This window comes from Canis lupus, chromosome 36, assembly GCF_011100685.1.
Source record: "Canis lupus familiaris isolate Mischka breed German Shepherd chromosome 36, alternate assembly UU_Cfam_GSD_1.0, whole genome shotgun sequence".
In the NCBI taxonomy this organism is placed as follows: domain Eukaryota; kingdom Metazoa; phylum Chordata; class Mammalia; order Carnivora; family Canidae; genus Canis; species Canis lupus.
In genome coordinates, this window is record NC_049257.1 from 13,839,511 (window position 1) to 13,856,554 (window position 17,044).

The 17,044-nt window shown below is 37.1% G+C and overlaps 1 protein-coding gene across 2 annotated transcripts in view; it reads left to right on the forward strand.

The window, feature by feature from the left end:
- The window catches only part of CERS6 (ceramide synthase 6), a 302,521-nt gene that overhangs the window by 232,441 nt on the left and 53,036 nt on the right, over positions 1-17,044 (forward strand). For both annotated transcript variants that reach the window (XM_038584736.1, XM_038584737.1), the window contains exons 7-8: positions 12,591-12,719; positions 15,654-15,760. In XM_038584736.1, coding sequence (XP_038440664.1) covers positions 12,591-12,719; positions 15,654-15,760 — 236 coding nt within the window. The remainder of the gene's footprint in view (positions 1-12,590; positions 12,720-15,653; positions 15,761-17,044) is intronic.

Consider the following 17,044-nt stretch of genomic DNA (forward strand, 5'->3'; position numbering starts at 1 on the left):
AATACTGTCTGGTATGATGCTTGACGAATAGAGCTTAAAACATTACCTAGCATATAATGACCAAACTTTGGTTGAACCAACACATGGCACTAAATCCAGCCAACAAATAAAACCCCCAAAGCCATTGGTCACAAATTATTGTAATTTTGGTTAATTAAAAGGTAAAGGCATGGGCTCTGGAGTCCATATGCCTGCTTAACACTAATGGTAAGAAATGGGTAGGAAATATCAGAAAGGGAGACAGAACATGAAGACTCCTAACTCTGGGAAATGAACTAGGGGTGGTGGAAGGGGAGGAGGGTGGGGTTTGGGGGTGAATGGGTGATGGGCACTGAGGGGGGCACTTGACGGGATGAGCACTGGGTGTTATTCTGTATGTTGGCAAATTGAACACCAATAAAAAATAAATTTATTATTTAAAAAAAAACACTAATGGTAATGCGGTATGACCTTGAACAAGCTACTTTCCTTCTCTGTGCCTTGATTTCCTGATCCAAAGAATGGAGTTCATAGAACTAACTCCTGGGGGTATTGTGAGCATAAATAAATAATATATGCTCTTTGATCAGTGCCTGGCACATAATAAATGCCCAATAGATGTTAGTTATTACTGCGGTAATTAACATGGTTCACCAAATATTGCCATCTCTCTACCTCCAGGCACTTGTACTGCTCAGCCAAGCCCCCTTTTATGGTTGGATGGGCCCTGGTGATGGGTACGCTGTGAGCAGAACTGACTTGAGTCACTCTGAGGTATTTAATCACTGATGAGACCTTCTAGTGTCTCTTTTCCCCTGTAGTATCATGATTGGTAACTTTTGAGTTGGAAGCTGCTCCATCAGCTGGGTCCCTGAGTGACTATGGTGAGCAGAGTACCAGCCCCCACCCCCACCCCCAGGTCATATGCAGTGAATAGGAAACACATTTTTGTTTTAAACCACTGAAATTTTAGGGACTCTTGGGTGGCTCAGGGGTTGAGTATCTGCCTTGGGCTCAGGGTGTAATGCTGGGGTCCTGGGATCGAGTTCTGCCTTGGGCTCCCTGCTGGGAGCCTGCTTCTCCCTCTGCCTATGTCTCTGCCTCTCTCTGTGTCTGTCATGAATAAATAAAATCTTAAAAGAAAATAAATTAACCACTGAAATTTGAAGTGCTTTGTTCTTGACACATAATCTAGTATATCCTGCCTAGCATAGCTGTTATTAATAATATTGGCTAATTATCATTTTCTTGAGCAATATCTGGAAATAATTTTTCTAGATCAGCTCTTCTCAAAGTGTAATCTGTGGCCCATAGAGGTCTGCAAGGTGAAAACTATTTTCATAATAATATTAAGATGACATTTGCCTTCCTGACTGTGTTGAAACTGTATTCATAGTCCAGAAGTAATAGTGGGCAAAGTTGCAGGCGGTGGCCCCAAATGGTACTAGTAGTTACTGTATTCTTCATCGCCACATGCTTGCAGAAAGAAAAACTGTGGACAGCCCAGGTGGCTCAGCAGTTTAGCGCTGCCTTCAGCCCAGGGTGTGACCCTGGAGACCCGGGATGGAGTCCCATGTTGGGCTCCTTGCCTGGAGCCTGTTTCTCCCTCTGCCTGTGTCTCTGCCTCTCTCTCTCTGTCTCTCTCTCTCTCTGTCTGATGAATAAATAAATAAAATCTTTTTTAAAAAATGTCAGTTTCAGTTATGAATGCTCCTGATGAAGCACTGAAAACTGTTAATTTTATTAAATCTCTATTCTTGAGTAAACACTTAAAAGCATCTTGTGTGATAAAATGGGAGGTAGGCATAAAGAACTTTTGCTGCCTTTCCGTGTTATGTGTAGTGTCTCAAAAAAAATCATATGCACGTGGTGCTTTGTGTTAAGAGCTGAACAAGCTGCCACTCTTCTCACCATTTTTTTAAATTTTGGAAAATTTAGTTACTTTTCATGAAATTATGTTAACATGTAACAGACTTTAGTTAATAAGTGTTTTTCAAATTTCTCAGTTTTAATGTCTAATGTGGTGAATACTAGTAGAGATAACCCATATCAACAAACACTTTTTGATGTCCTCGGCGATTTTTAAAAATATAAAAGTGTTCTGAGCTTTTTTCTCCCGTAAGTCTCATTTTTACTGGGAAGAATGACTGACAAGCTGTGGTTACTCCACCTTATGTGTTTTTCAGTTTTTTTTTTTTTTAATACATAAACTGATTTTGTTGAGTTGTTTCAGGAAAAAAATTGACGTTATTTGTTGTCAATGATAAAATTCAAGCTTCTGAGCAAAATTAGATTTTTGGAAGTCTTGTATCCACCAGTGAGAGTTTGATAGCATCTCAATCCATAAAGACTTATATAATGAGATTGGTAGGGATATTAATAAAAGTGACTTTTAAAAATATTGACTCAGGGATCCCTGGGTGGCTCAGTGGTTTAGTGCCTGCCTTTGGCCCAGGGCATGATCCCGGAGTCCAGGATCAAGTCCGGCATGGGGCTCTCTGCATGGAGCCTGCTTCTCCCTCTGCCTGTGTCTCTGCCTCTCTCTGTATGTGTCTTTCATGAATAAGTAAATAAAACCTTAAAAAAAAAAAAAGATTTTTAAAAAATAAAAAATAAAAATAAAAATACTGACTCAGTGAACCAGTATTTTCCAAATGACTAATGTATGATGCTACGAAGTCATATATATGAGTAAAAGATCTATTCAAAGGTCAAGACAGACCAAAGGATTTTAATGTAAAAAAATATCAAAAGGATATTTATATGGTTTTAGATTCTACATTGTACCTAAGCTTTAACAGTATCCCACTTGTCAAATTTTGGTACAATATCAAAGAAGAATATTCTTAACTACCTGAGAAGACTATTAAGATACTTCTCTCTTTCCCCACAGTTTGATACTAGATTTTCTTTATATACTTCAGCCAAAGTAACTTAGGGCAACAGATTGAATGTATAGGCAGTTAATGAGAATCCAACTCTCCTGTCTTAAGCCAGACATCAAAGAGATTTGCAGTAATGTAAAACATGCCACTCTCCTCACCATTTTTTTAAATTTTGGAAAATGTAGTTATTTTTCATGAAACTATGTTAATTAACATGTAACAGACTTTAGTTAATAAGTGTTTTTCAAATTTCTCAGTTTTAATGTCTAATGTGGTGAATACTAGTAGAGATAACCCACATCAACAAACACGTTTGGTGTCCTCGGTGATTTTTAAAAATATAAAAGTGTTCTGAGACCAAAACATGAGAGAACTGCTAGTGTAGGTTATTTAAGTATTTTCTAGAGATAGGACTTCCAAGGTAATGCCTCAGCTTGTATCAGTGTATCCTTTCTTTGTTTGAAAAACTAAAACCATGTCAGTGTGTACCTGGTGATCGTGAGAGGGATGGAGCATGATGTGGCATTCTCTCTGTGTAACAACCTCAGAGCTTCTACTAGGAGACAGTCAGGCAAGCCACTTAACACCTCCTTCACAGAGGTGCAGGGTTGCTCTTTTATATTCCCATTTATGATTGGAGTAGATCCATCCAGGTTCTGAGGCAGATCTCCCTGATGCTTAGGCCTTGGCCTGTATCTTTCTCACTACTGTGTCTTCAGAATATAAGAAGGGAAGAAGAGGCTGCTGATTTTAATAAGGTATACCACCTGTGATCAGGACATTTCAACTCAGTGCTGTGTGCAGGCTGAGAACAATGGAACGGTGTTTTCTGGAAAAGAAATGTTTTATGGGGTGATTTTATAGAGTTTTATTGAAAGGCTGCCTTAACTAGTGGCTTAATCTGGCAATCAAATTCCCAAGTGCCTTGCCAGAGGAGGGCTCTTAAGCATCTTTAGATGTCACAGTCCAAGGGACACCTGAGTGGCTCTGTTGGTTAAGCATCTGCCTTCGGCTCAGGTCATGATCTCAGGGTCCTGGGATGGAGCCCAGAGTGAGCAGGGAGCCTGCTTCTCCCTCTCCTCCTGGCTCTTGCTCTCTCACTATCTCTGTTTCTATATATATATCTCTCTCTCAGTCTCTCTCAAATAAATAAAATTAAAAAAAAAAAAAGATGTCACAGTCTGACTCCTGGGCACTGGACAGTCCTGGGGCATGGCAGCAGTACATACTGCTGTCCACAGTGCAGGAGGGTGACAGCTGAGAGCCTCTTCTTCCAGTACAGTGCAAAGGGCCACAGCATTGCTGCATTGCAGAGAGACTCACATCCCAGGATCTATACAGTGAGGCTGGTCTAGGCTCTGGGTCTTTAAGTCTAGGGTCTCTGGAGCCCCCCACCCCCCTTCTCGCAGGAGGTGCCATTGGCACTTGGAAGGTTCTGCTTTTCATTTGGGAGGTACAGTGGTTCAGCTGCCTCTGGGGAGTTTCTCTCAAGTCATCCTAAGATGGTTTATTGTAGCTCTAGCTCTCTCCCTGACTCATAAATCCTCTCTGTTTCTATCTCCATAAATAAAACAGACCCCTTCCCATTTCCTTCCTTTTGCCCTCCTAAGAAAGGGCACCCTTTCCACTCATGGCCAACCCTGCACATTTGCTCTTGATCCTCTTCTCTTCCTGCTTTCCAGATATGGACCATGTTCTATTTGTCAGTCTCTCACTTCTGTGTGTTTTCAGAAGCATCCTCTCTCTATGATTCCCTTCCTTCCTCACAGTCCTCTTTTTTCACATTTGTTTCTGAGCAGCAGCCTGCTGTGTAGTTAGGAGTCACACACAACCAACACACAACCAACTTCAGATCTGGCTCTGAAGCCAGATCTGTTCTTACTATGTGACTTTGGAATAATTGCATAACATCTCTGTGCCTCAGTTTCTTTATAAAATGCAGTTCTAGTAATACTTGCTTCATGTGACTAAATTACAGTGTCAGCAGAGCCTTTGGAGTATGGGGATTAGTAGGCGTTATTGGAAGATAGAAAGGAGTTCACCAGGTAGTCCGAATGGAGTTAGGCTTGGAGAAGACAAGAGAAAATACCAAGGTTCCAGCCAGAAAAATAAATAAATAAATAACTGCATGGCCAGAGGCCTGTATGGGGGCAAGAAGAAGCTTGACAGGTGAATTCTGCAGATAGAGTTCTGGCTGTTTGTGAAGAGTGGGGAGTGCAGGCAGCTGAAGGAAGAGGAGTTAGAAGACTAGAGATAAGACTTATGGTAACAGAGTTCCTCTGAACCCCTTCTGATAACTTACAGCATTGTCCCAACTAAGTTGACCTGAAGGAGACATTTTTCATCTTCATCTAAAGCACAAAATTGAGTTCTTGATTGCCCATTGTCATTTTGGGCCTCAAGGGCTTTGTAGTAAATATGAAGGTGATGGCTTTCAGGTCCTGGGATGTTTCTGATTTTACTTGAGCACAGTCTGCCCCCTACTGATCATTCTGGATGTTTTCAACATAGATGGGTTTAAGTGTTGCCATTGCTTTTTGTCCTCAGGAATATTGAGAGAGAGAGAACAAGTCTGTAAACCTGTGCACCACTTAAGACCATTATATCAGGTATATTTAAAATGTCTCAAAAGCGACCTCCTAGCATTAAAAGCTGTACAAGTGACTATGACTGGTAATTTAAACAGAGCCCAGAAGGCATCTCTAAAAGGCCTCCAACTACAGGTACCTGAGATTTGGCAAGCCTGCTAGTGATGAAAATTTCTAAAAATCCAAAGTTCAAGGAGAAAAAAAACATGTGTATATAATTAAGAAAAATATCTGTGTCATTTGAAACCGTAGTGTATTTGGAGAATGTACTCTTAATGGGGAAAGGAAAGGAAAGCATGAAAAGAGGACTCCAGGGAGTTGCAAATTAAGTTCTTCTCTCTGGCCAGGCACCTTGGAAGGGAATTCGTAGCACCATCTTACTGTTTTCTGCCCTACAAATAAAATTTTATTGTATCCCTTTCCACAGTAATAAAATCAATTAAAGATTAAATATTAACTAAATAATTCATAGGAGACAAGATTATGAGCTCTTGATCTTGAAATGGTACCATAAATGTTACACAGGAGAAAGATTGGGTAAACACTGCTTAGACAGCGGTTCTTTATTTAATTTTATATATGCTCCCAGAAGCTATAAAGTAATGGCACATCTAGCAGTAGGGAAAGTCATATTGCCTCCAGACAGACAGCTTTTGTTTTAAGAAACCAGTGAAGAAACTTCTTGATTTTCAAATCTTCTTGAAGTTGTACTTGTAATTTATCATGAGAGTTTCAACAGACCTATCTGCCAAAACTTTTTTTATAGTTTATCTGAATTTTAGTTTAGTTTATCTGAATCTTAAAAGTAGTATTTTACACATTACTTCAAAATAGCTATGAAAATTAAATCTCCTGCACATCCTTTTTTGGAAGAAAATGTGATGAAGTTGGACATGACAATGTATTTGTCACATCTCCGCTCCCATGACTTAAGTTTCCCGTAATATGTCCTTAGATGTGGCTCTAAGGTAGGGGCCATCAGACTTGTCTGTGAAGGGCCAGATAGTAAACATGCTAAACTTGCAGACCACACAGTCTCTGTTGCAAGCACTCAACTCTGCTACTGTAGGAAGAACACTGCCATAGACGATGTTTTAAACAAACAAACGTGACAGTGTTCTAATAAAACTTTACTTACGAAAATAAATGGAGAGCCAGATTTGGCATGAGGGCCATATTGTACCTTTCTCTGCTCTAAAGTGGAGTAGCCTAGATGTACTATTTGCTGAATAATGAGGATTTGAGAGTTGAGAATGGCTGGTAGAGGTATTTACGTCACATCAGTACATATTTTTAAAATAATTTCATAGTAACTGATAAATTCAGATGTCTTTAATCAATGTGTTGGCACCCGTTTTTAGAATGATGTTTCTATGTGACAGTTAGTTACCATCTGCAAAGACCTCAGTCTGTATATATTTAGTCCAAAGGTGGAAAAATCTAGTCTATTGTTGAAAATTGTTGAAATAGACTTGACTGTAGATTTAGTATAAATGAAGATTTATTCATGGGTTGAATTTTAGAGAAGGGATAACAGAATAATTTCTGCCAGAATACTTTATAACTGAACAAATATTTCTCAAATCAATCATACTTTTTTTTTTAATCCCTTCCCAGATTTTCCCATGAAGCCTAGCAAGCATAGGCTTTCCATGAGAACTAAAGTGAATTCAAGTTACAATTTTTGAAGAGCTTTGTTATTTGAAATATCTTTCTTTAAATGGCACGATTAGTCAGTTTTCTTTATAGTATACCAACATTCAAGGCCAGCTAAAAATAAAATACCCAAATAAATTGACGGAGACTCTAAGTACCCAAAGGTTGATATCTTTTAAGTACATTATGTGAACTTTTCACATAACATATGGGTAAGAGAAAGGTATAATTTTCCTCAACTTGCCTAATACGGAGCAAATCAGAATCAACTGATTTTTGTAAATCACTGTGAATATATTTTTATTTTAGTCATCATCTCAAGACCTACACGGATTTTTAGTCTCTTGTTTCTTAGCTTTTTAAAATGTATTTAAATATATATATATTTTTTTTTTCATGCTCTTAATCAGGACTTTAGCTATAGCCAAAGGTTGAGAACCTATTTTCGTATCCCCTCAATGGAAAAAGTACCTATGATTATTCTTGCCATATGTAAGTTTTGTCTGAAATCCTCCTCGCCTCCATCTGTGCATCTGTGCCGCAGTGGAGATGGAGCCTGAGTGGCCGTTCTTTCCTGCACATTGACAACTTATGTGCTAGTAGTCCACTTCCTGGACAGCTGTGCTTGTCTCCAACTTTCTGAGTTTTACCTTCAGGTTGCAAAATCCCAGTGAAAATATGGGAAGACAGTTTGTTATTGATCTCTATAAAAAACAATATGTTACTTTGTCAAAAGTCACACAATTTTCTATCTACCTTGAAGGTTCAAATTAAAAAAACAACAACAACAACTATTTAAAACCAAACAAAACAGCCATGAGAGCTTTCAACTGTTGTTTTGCAGTTGCTGTATAATGAAATCAGTTTTAAATTATGTTGCCGAGTCACTTGGGTGGCTCAGTCTGTTAAGCATCTGACTCTTGATTTTGGCTCAGGTCATGATCTCAGAGTTGTGAGATTGAACCCCTGTCCTTCCGTTTGCTCTGTGCTGGGTGTGGAGCCTGCTTAAGATTCTGTCTCTTTCCCCCTCTTCCTTGGCCTCTCCCTCTCTGTTCTCGCCCTCTGAAAAATAAATTATGATGTTGTCCTTCTGTTCCTTAGAGAAGTTGAAAATTTATTAAATGGGTAACCTGGTGCTAGTTACCTGATTTCTATTCAGGTAATTTTCTATTATAAGTTTATTATATTTGTTAATTTTACTTCTTTAGTTCAGGAAAGCTAATACATGTCATTTGTACCTGAGAAGGAAGAGCCTTTTCTTTGCCTGCATTTTAGAAATATTTCATATTCTTCACTATCCATACACAATCAGCTATCACTTAAAATCTTGGTCTTCTTATTTCTGTTTTCAGAAGGTTCACCACTATTTTCCTTTATTTGTTGCAAAGATTATTCCCAAAAGAAACTATATAAAATTATGAATACTTTATCCAGCAAATGGGAATTTAGGGAACAAGTTTCTTATTGTTTGAGGATTTTTTTCCCCAAATGAGAAATGAGTTAATTTTGCTTTCATAAAAATTTATACATGGGGATCCCTGGGTGGCGCAGCGGTTTGGCGCCTGCCTTTGGCCCAGGGCGCGATCCTGGAGACCCGGGATCGAATCCCACATCGGGCTCCCGGTGCATGGAGCCTGCTTCTCCCTCTGCCTGTGTCTCTGCCTCTCTCTCTCTCTGTGACTATCATGAATAAATAAATAAAATCTTAAAAAAAAAAATTTATACATGAAGATGAATTTCTGGTGCCTCCTGTAGACAGAGCATTATTTCCAAATCTTTGCATCCCAATTATTGCAGAGGGAATTCCATCATATAGAACATCAGACTTACGTTTTCATGAGGGTGATCCCTCTGACCTTTAACCACTAATATTTTATTTTGCAAAAATTCCCCTGGAGAACCGAATTAAGGATGCCATTTCCCACTCTAACAGTTGGCAATGGAGCTTAAGTAACTGGAATTTTACATGAATCCAGAAATTTCTTTTGTAGAAGCTACAAATAACAGACCAAGAGGCTATTCTAGGTTCTCTAAATGCCATTCAATATGTAATAAGGAAAAAAACAGCATCATCTTAGCAGTTTCTAAAATGGATGGCTCTTCCTTGAATTCTTTTATTACAGACTCATTCTAATTGACTTCGAGTCATGACTACATACCCCGATCCCCCCCACCCCCCCCCCCCCCCCCCCCCCACCCCCGCCTCCATCTCTGATAATTAACATAGGAACAGCCACTGGAATGAGGGTTGAGGTCAGGGTCTATATTTAGCAGTAAACATAGAAGGAGCCCTTAATCTTGGCTGTGAAGATACCCAGAAACAATATGGTGGAACAGCAGGAGGCTGGGCACACCAGTGAAACAGGTGGCCAGACCGGTCTGTTTTCAGTAAGGTCTTTGGAATCAATCCTCAGTCTGAACGCCAAGAAGAAATCATCATCTTTCTACCTAATTGCTGCCACCAAAAATGCAGAAAAACATTCTTCAACCTAAGATGCTAAGGTTCCTGCAGCCATGCCTGTGTCTACCTACACACCAGTCATTTTCTGCAATAACAGACCTAAGGAGGGAGTTTCCTACCCTGCATTGATAAGGTCTGAGTTGACAATTTATTTAAAAACTGTTATTTGGACCAAACTCAGTGCCTACTTCAAGAAAAGTATCAAGGTAAGGAGATGTAACACAGAAAATAATGATTTATGGTTTCATTGAAGGTATTTGTAATGCTCTCTGAAGCAGACATGTAAAAGACAAAATTCATTATTCATGCTTTTTTCATATTCATACAGATATGACTGTATAATGAAAACTGGTCTTCTGCCATGGGCATAACTCTGAGTCTCTCAGTAATAAATGTTTTCCAGGACCAGGGGATTTACATGCAGAAATCATCTTCACAAAGCAAACTTTGTCTCAAAAACAAGGCTCTTGTATTTAAGGGATGCCTGCTATATGGCCAGAAGCTTTGTGTTGTTTATTGACATTTTTATCAGATACAGATTAGGAAACTTAATTTATAAAATGGTCCTAATCACCCGTAAGGTTCTAATCAATTTATATTTATTCATTTTTTAACTATATAGAGAAAAAAAACTCTTGTTTTCTTTCAGTAATCCAGAGCAGTCATTCAGGGCTGAACAATAGGAAATGTGGAAAATGTCGTTCTGGTTAGGTACTCAGCTGGTTAGACTTTAAATCTGTGTATTGAGCGTAGGCAAACATAAACTCACTGAACTATTGGATTCAGTGTGGTATGTTTTCGTTTAATTATGTTTAGGAAACAGTTTAAAATATTGGTTGATGGGTTAGTTCCACTGAATGCTTTGTTTTGAAGTAGCTATTGTTTGGTAGAACACTATACTCCAGGTTAATGGAACCTAATAAATTTTTAATAACAGCCTGGAGAGAAGATATTTCACCTTCCGGTGGAAAACATTATCAGAGCAGTTTTTTCATTGTATGCCTGAGGCATTTTGGTATTGTCCAACTTTAATGATTTAGGAAAATCCTAGATCCCACAAGAATATCAGAAAATCAGAAGTAGGTAAAACTGTTGAGTCTGTACATGATCACTCATGAAACTCATTTAATAGCATGATCATTATTTCTGCCAGTGAGCTGAAAACCGTACAGTGAATGTGGTTCTGAAGGAAGGAGCATAGTGGTAGGTCACTAGTTTGCAAGACTTGATTCTGTAGTTCTGCTGTGGGCAATTGGAATGGACTGTTGAGGTGATTTTTTCAAAAGTGGTATCCACCATCAATTTAACATGCTTAATTTGGAGACTAGGTTAGTTGAAAAGGAGAAATAGTTGCAATTCATTTTTAAAATCGTTTGACCTTACTTAGGACACCAATGCATTGTTTATCCTAGTAATAACTCAATATGTATGGTTATCAGTAAATGTTTGGCACTTTCCAACCAGAAAAGTAATCTCTGGATAAACCTACCAGAGTACATACAGAATCACTGAAACATTGTAAGGTTTTTTTGGGTTTAACGTACAAATTTAACTTTATTTCATCATTGTTTAAACCTTGGTTTTGTAAAACATAAAAAGACATTTTTAAGGGTTCTGTATCACAGGAATTTAAACAGTATAAATATCCATAGCTTTGTAGGTTCACGTTATATAAATTAAAACAAAATAATTAAAAATTTTTTCAGTATAGGAACTATACAATGAAATAAGTGGCAAAGACCTAATAGCAATATTTCATTACTTATAGATTATCATTAGTTATTTGCAAGATCTAAACAAAGGCCATTGCTTAAATGTTTCAAACACGTTTAAAAGTCACTGAGCTTGACCTTTCAAATCCAAAACTATATGACATTAATAGCTACTGAATAACGAGGATGTGTGTGTGTGTGTGTGTGTGTGTGTGTGTGTGTGCGTGTATACTTCTCTCTCTCTCTCTCTCAATGTCATAATAGCTTTTCATTTTGGCTAATTTATTTGTCTTTTCATGAATAGCCTTATTTTTCTAAGGCTTTAAGTACACCAATCTTGGCATTTAAATCCCAGAGAAGTCCAAGTAATAGATTTGGAAGAAATAGATTTAAGTATGAGCAAAGGGGCACCTGGGTGCCTCATTCGCTTAAGCATCCAACTCTCAATTTCAGCTCATTCATGATCCGAGTCACAAAATCAAGCCCTACATTGGGCTCTGAGCTCAGCAAGAGTCTGCTTGAGATTCTCTCTCCCTTTCTCTCTGCTCCTCCCCCCACTCACACACTTGCATGCTCTCTCTCTCAAGTAAATAAATCTTAAAAATAAACAGAATAAAAATATTAGTAAATGAGAGTCTGTATTTCTAAGCAACAGAAATTCCATATCATAAGAAACCATGTCCAAATGGTTAGGAGATAAATCAGTGTCAGAGAAAGATGATCTCCTGTGGGCCAACAGCCAGCTCCATTGAAACTGACCAAAATAAAGGTAGCCAATCATTACTTTTTCTAATGACTATGAACAGGTAAAGGTTAAAATTTAGAGTTTGTTTGTATAGGATTCTTCAGAAGAGCCATGTTAGGATTATTTTAACACCCCAATGGACATATTCCAGGAGAAGGATGAAGAATCCCTAGCCACGATAGTCAGAGAAGTGGTTCCGTTGGACCTGTGATGCTGCCCAAAAGAGTTTCCTAAAGTACAAATCCAAGTAATGTCTTTCTTTGCTTGAAATTCTGAGGCATTTTCTCCCATAGCTTCAAATTCCTTGGTTTACATACAAAACACCCTTTATATCTGGTGTTAGTCTTGGCATTTATCACATCCTCCATAGTCATGGATCCCTGTATGTATCTGCCATTCTGTAGTGAGCTCCCTGAGGGTAGGAAATACATCTTACTCATTTTAGTAGTCCCAGTGCTAGGTCCGTTAAGAACCTTAGGAATTATTTGTTGAATAGTGGAAGAGATGAATGGAAATACTGCTGTTCTCTAAGAACTAACATGGCTGTGTTTTTCCTTCCTCAAGGACTTTGGCATTATGTTCCTGCATCACCTTGTAGCTATTTTCTTGATTTCCTTTTCATATGTCAACAATATGGCCCGAGTAGGGACGCTGGTCCTCTGTCTTCACGATTCAGCTGATGTTCTTCTAGAGGTAAAAGTTTCCTTTCATCTTTAAGAGTTTGAAATCCAGAATTCATGAAATCTCCAAGACCATCCGCTCTTCCATGTTATTCTAGATGGCACTGGGGAAAGATAGCATATGATGGATTTGAAACTGCAAAGTGTTTTGTTTTTTTTTTAAGTTAAATTGGTAAAATGAGACTTTAGTCCATTAATTTTTGTGCAAAGAATGTTCATCATCTTAGCATTCTTTATTAGTGGAATAATAAAACCTTTGCTGTCCCACACTTAAGAAATGAATGTTTTACAATTGGAAAATCATTACATGAATAGGTTGTGTTTCTGGTGTTTAAGTTTCACACTGATGTATCTGGGAAGTGTATGTAACTCAATTTAGTTATTAATGGTAGTTGTACATCCTGATGAAATTAATTACTAGTCATAGTTCTTACTGCCAATATTCATCTTATCCTAATATTTTTACAGTGAAAATGTATATGAATTATCAATTAAATATAAAAACTGTTCTCTCCAAATATAAGTATAAAGAGTATTTGAGGAAATATTGGTTGTATTCTGATTAACTTTCTAAACCATTATCATTCAGGATTATCAAAGTAACAAAAAAAAAAAAAAAGAAAGGAAAATCCTTCTAGCATATTTCAAAAGATAAAATCCCAAGGAAAATTTTGATGTAGTATTTACTCTTGATTATGGCCCATATGAAGAGATACAACCAGTAGTGTTATATAATCAGATAAAATATTTTTTACTTCATGTTAAGAAATTTATGTAACTGGTGAAAGATAAACTTACCAGAGTACAAATTTCTTCTAGAAATTTCATTTAGTATCTGTATTCTGAGTTTTTATTCTTATCAGCCCACAGTTCTGCGCCTTGAAGTATATACTGTCACTGTGAATATAGAGATGCTCTCATTATTACAGGATAAACAGAAATTCCACATGATAAAATTGAATCTACGAAAAAGATAATTAATCACGATTTGAAATATATACAACGCTTCATTAAAAACCCTGTACCGGGCAGCCTAGGTGGCTCAGCGGTTTAGCACTGCCTTCAGCCCAGGGCGTGATCCTGGAGACCCAGGATTTAGTCCCGTGTCAGGCTCCTGGCATGGAGCCTGCTTTTCTCTCTGCCTGTGTCTCTGCCTCTCTCTCCCTCTTTCTCTCTCTGTGTGTGTCTCTCATGAATAAATAAATAAAATGTTTTAAAAAGTAAAAAATAAAAACTTTGCACCTTAGAAGGTTGTGAAAGAGAAAAACAGTCCTACTGGACTAGATATGTCAGATGATAATGTGACACTATGATTTTTTTAAGTGATTTAAGCTAAATTCTATTTAGCATAGTTTTTAAAGGAGAAACATACACGTATTATAGGTGTATAAGGGCAGTTTCCTGAAAACCAGTAATCACTCGGTTAAGCCCTGAGTATGCTTGAAAGTGGAGATTTATACCGTCTACAGTTTTGAAATCACTCCTGTACAATCTGCCAACTTTAATGTCTATGGAAATAGCTGGTTGAATCTTTGTCTATCACTTTATCCAGAAAAGAAAAACAATCCAGAAATGCCAGTCATTTGGCTTAAAAGCAAATATTCTTCATCACATGTTTTTTTTTACATTATATACTAATGCTTGAGAATATTCAAGTAATGAGATATGTCAACCATCAACTCTTTGAAGTGGGATCTATCACCTAGACATTCAGAAAAATTCCATGTTTGATGCTTTTTTTTAATTGAATACTGTTGAATGAATGTAAGGGAAAAATGGCTTACCATTTTGTTTAGGCAGAAGGAAGCAGAAGATGCTTTTTTTCTTACTATAATTCATGATGTCATACTCAAAGTCTTCATGAAATTAAAAGTTGAGAACTCTGGCTTCTGCTCAATTAAGAGATATTTTTTCTTAGGAATCCATTGCTCTCATAGCTCTATGTTTTACTTAAAGGTACAAAATTGTAGCGTCTGTGGATATTATCAACAGTCCTTTCAAGTTTGACTCAGCTAATTTAACTTTCTAAGAAGTAGAAAATAATGTTATGAATTCAGCAAGACATCTTCAGTTTATAACCCTGTGTGTGGGTGTGTGTGAATTCTATGTGAAAATGTAAAAAGAAGGTGATCGAGCAAAATTATGTTTTCAGTGTCACCTGTTGTTACTTAGAATCATCTGTAAAAAGTGTAGACATTAGGAAAAGGGATGTAATTTCTTCCCTAATTTATAATTTAAAAAGTGGTCACTTAACTTACTATCATAAATTATTAGAGTAATTCTCACAGACACTTGGAACATTAGTGACTTAGTGACTTTCATCTAGAAGATGACCCATTAACATAACTTTGAAAATTATACCTAAATGGATTCATTGAAATAACATGATCTTGACATATTCTTTATTTCTAAATTTATAAGAATAAGCCAAGAAACTGTGTCCCCAGAATATTCCTTGTGCCTGTTTAAGGGAAACCTTTATTTCTAAGTAGAAAGGAGAAAACAATGAAACAAGGTTCCGTCCGTATATTTTATATAAAGTTTGTGGCCTCATTAGAGAGTTTTAAAGGATTACCTAGCACTTTCACTTTGACCTGTTATGCCAAATTCCTGTGTTGGTGTCTTTGGCTTGCTAATGTCATCTATAATGCAAGAATTTTCATATTTTTCTGTTTTCCTGAGATCAACCATATAATTGAATTTTTCAGGTTGTTGAATGTTTTATTAAATCTGTGACAGTCAGTAGTTTTACTTTTAGCTAATGTTACATTTCAGTCAACTTATGGGTAATTTATAAATACTGATGCATGATGCATGACATTTCAAAGTAGCAGGCAATTTTATTCATCTGGTAAGTTATATCTTATAGGAGACTCATACATATTGAAAGAAGCTTTTCATTTACCAGTTTAACTAAATTAATATATCACATTCCTTCCTTTCACAGGCTGCCAAAATGGCAAATTATGCCAAATTTCAGAAAATTTGTGATCTTCTGTTTGTTATGTTTGCTATGGTTTTTATCACCACACGACTGGGTATATTTCCTCTCTGGTGAGTATAAATCTTCATTCTGATGGAGTCCCCCCTTCCAGATAGACTTTATGAACTATTTTGCTTTTGAATTTCATTCCAAATATTTAGTAAGAGGTTTAAAGAAAGTGGGGGAGGAACTTGAGAAATGGCTTTGATATCCTCTTCCAGAAATATTGTACTCTTTACTAATATTTTCTGCAGGATTGTTAGAGAAGGATGTGCCTTACAGAGGTTTGGAGACAACAGAAAGCCATGTGCCATTTTGGGGTTCAGGCTAGAGTATGAATCAGAAACCGTTAGCTATGAAAGTTTGAATAAATAAAGGAAAAATGATGTTGCAACCAGTTCTATATCAGAGATTCTCCTGTACGAGGGGCTTATAAAGCATTGTCCCTAGACTGGTAGCAACAGCATCTCCAGGGAACTTGTTAGCAATGTTACTGGGCCCCAACACAGACCTACTGAATCACAGATTTTGGAGTTGGGTCCTGGCAATCTGTTTTGATAAAGCCTTCCTGGTGGTTTTGCTCCACACTGAAGTTTGAGTACCATGTCGTCAGTAATTCTCCTCATCAGCTGTATTTATAGCTAAAACAGATGGAAAGTACAACCTAAAACTAACCCCTGAAATTCCCTATGGCCTCTTAATATCTGAATGTCTTTTGTTCTGCTCAGAGCTAAGGAAACAATATGACTGATTTTGATAGAATTTGACAGTTCTTTCTATAGCAAACAGGTCCAATGTCATTAATCTTTTTTCTGGAAGGCTATTACTTGAACTAGAAAAGAAATGAGCCCTCAATATCACTTAAAGTCTACCACTGATGGCAGATTTTCTTTTCCATTTTAAGAAATTGATTTGAATGGGAAATTAAAGCAATGGAAATTGGAAAAAGCTGAGAAATTAAGGGATGCAGTAATAACTTGCCCCAATAGAAAAATAACCGTAATAAAGTTGGGATTTTTAAGAGAGTATGTCTATCACTGGAATTCCATAAACAAATTACACACACACACCCCTTCTCCTTGAGGCTCTCAGACTTATTATGAAAATCATTTCAAGAAGCAACATTGTGCGTTAGCAACAAGCATTTATAAAACCTCAGTATAGTCCTATATGCTTGTAGGTAGGAAACACATGTAATATTTCCTATAATGTATCTGCAATTATTTCAGAATTGGGGCTCTTTCAAGATTATTAACAGAACTAGTGGTAAGCATTTAAATAGAAGTAATTTGAGTAAAGTCCAGGACATATTTCTTAAAGAGAATGATACAAAGTTTTTCTTACCTAGGACTTTG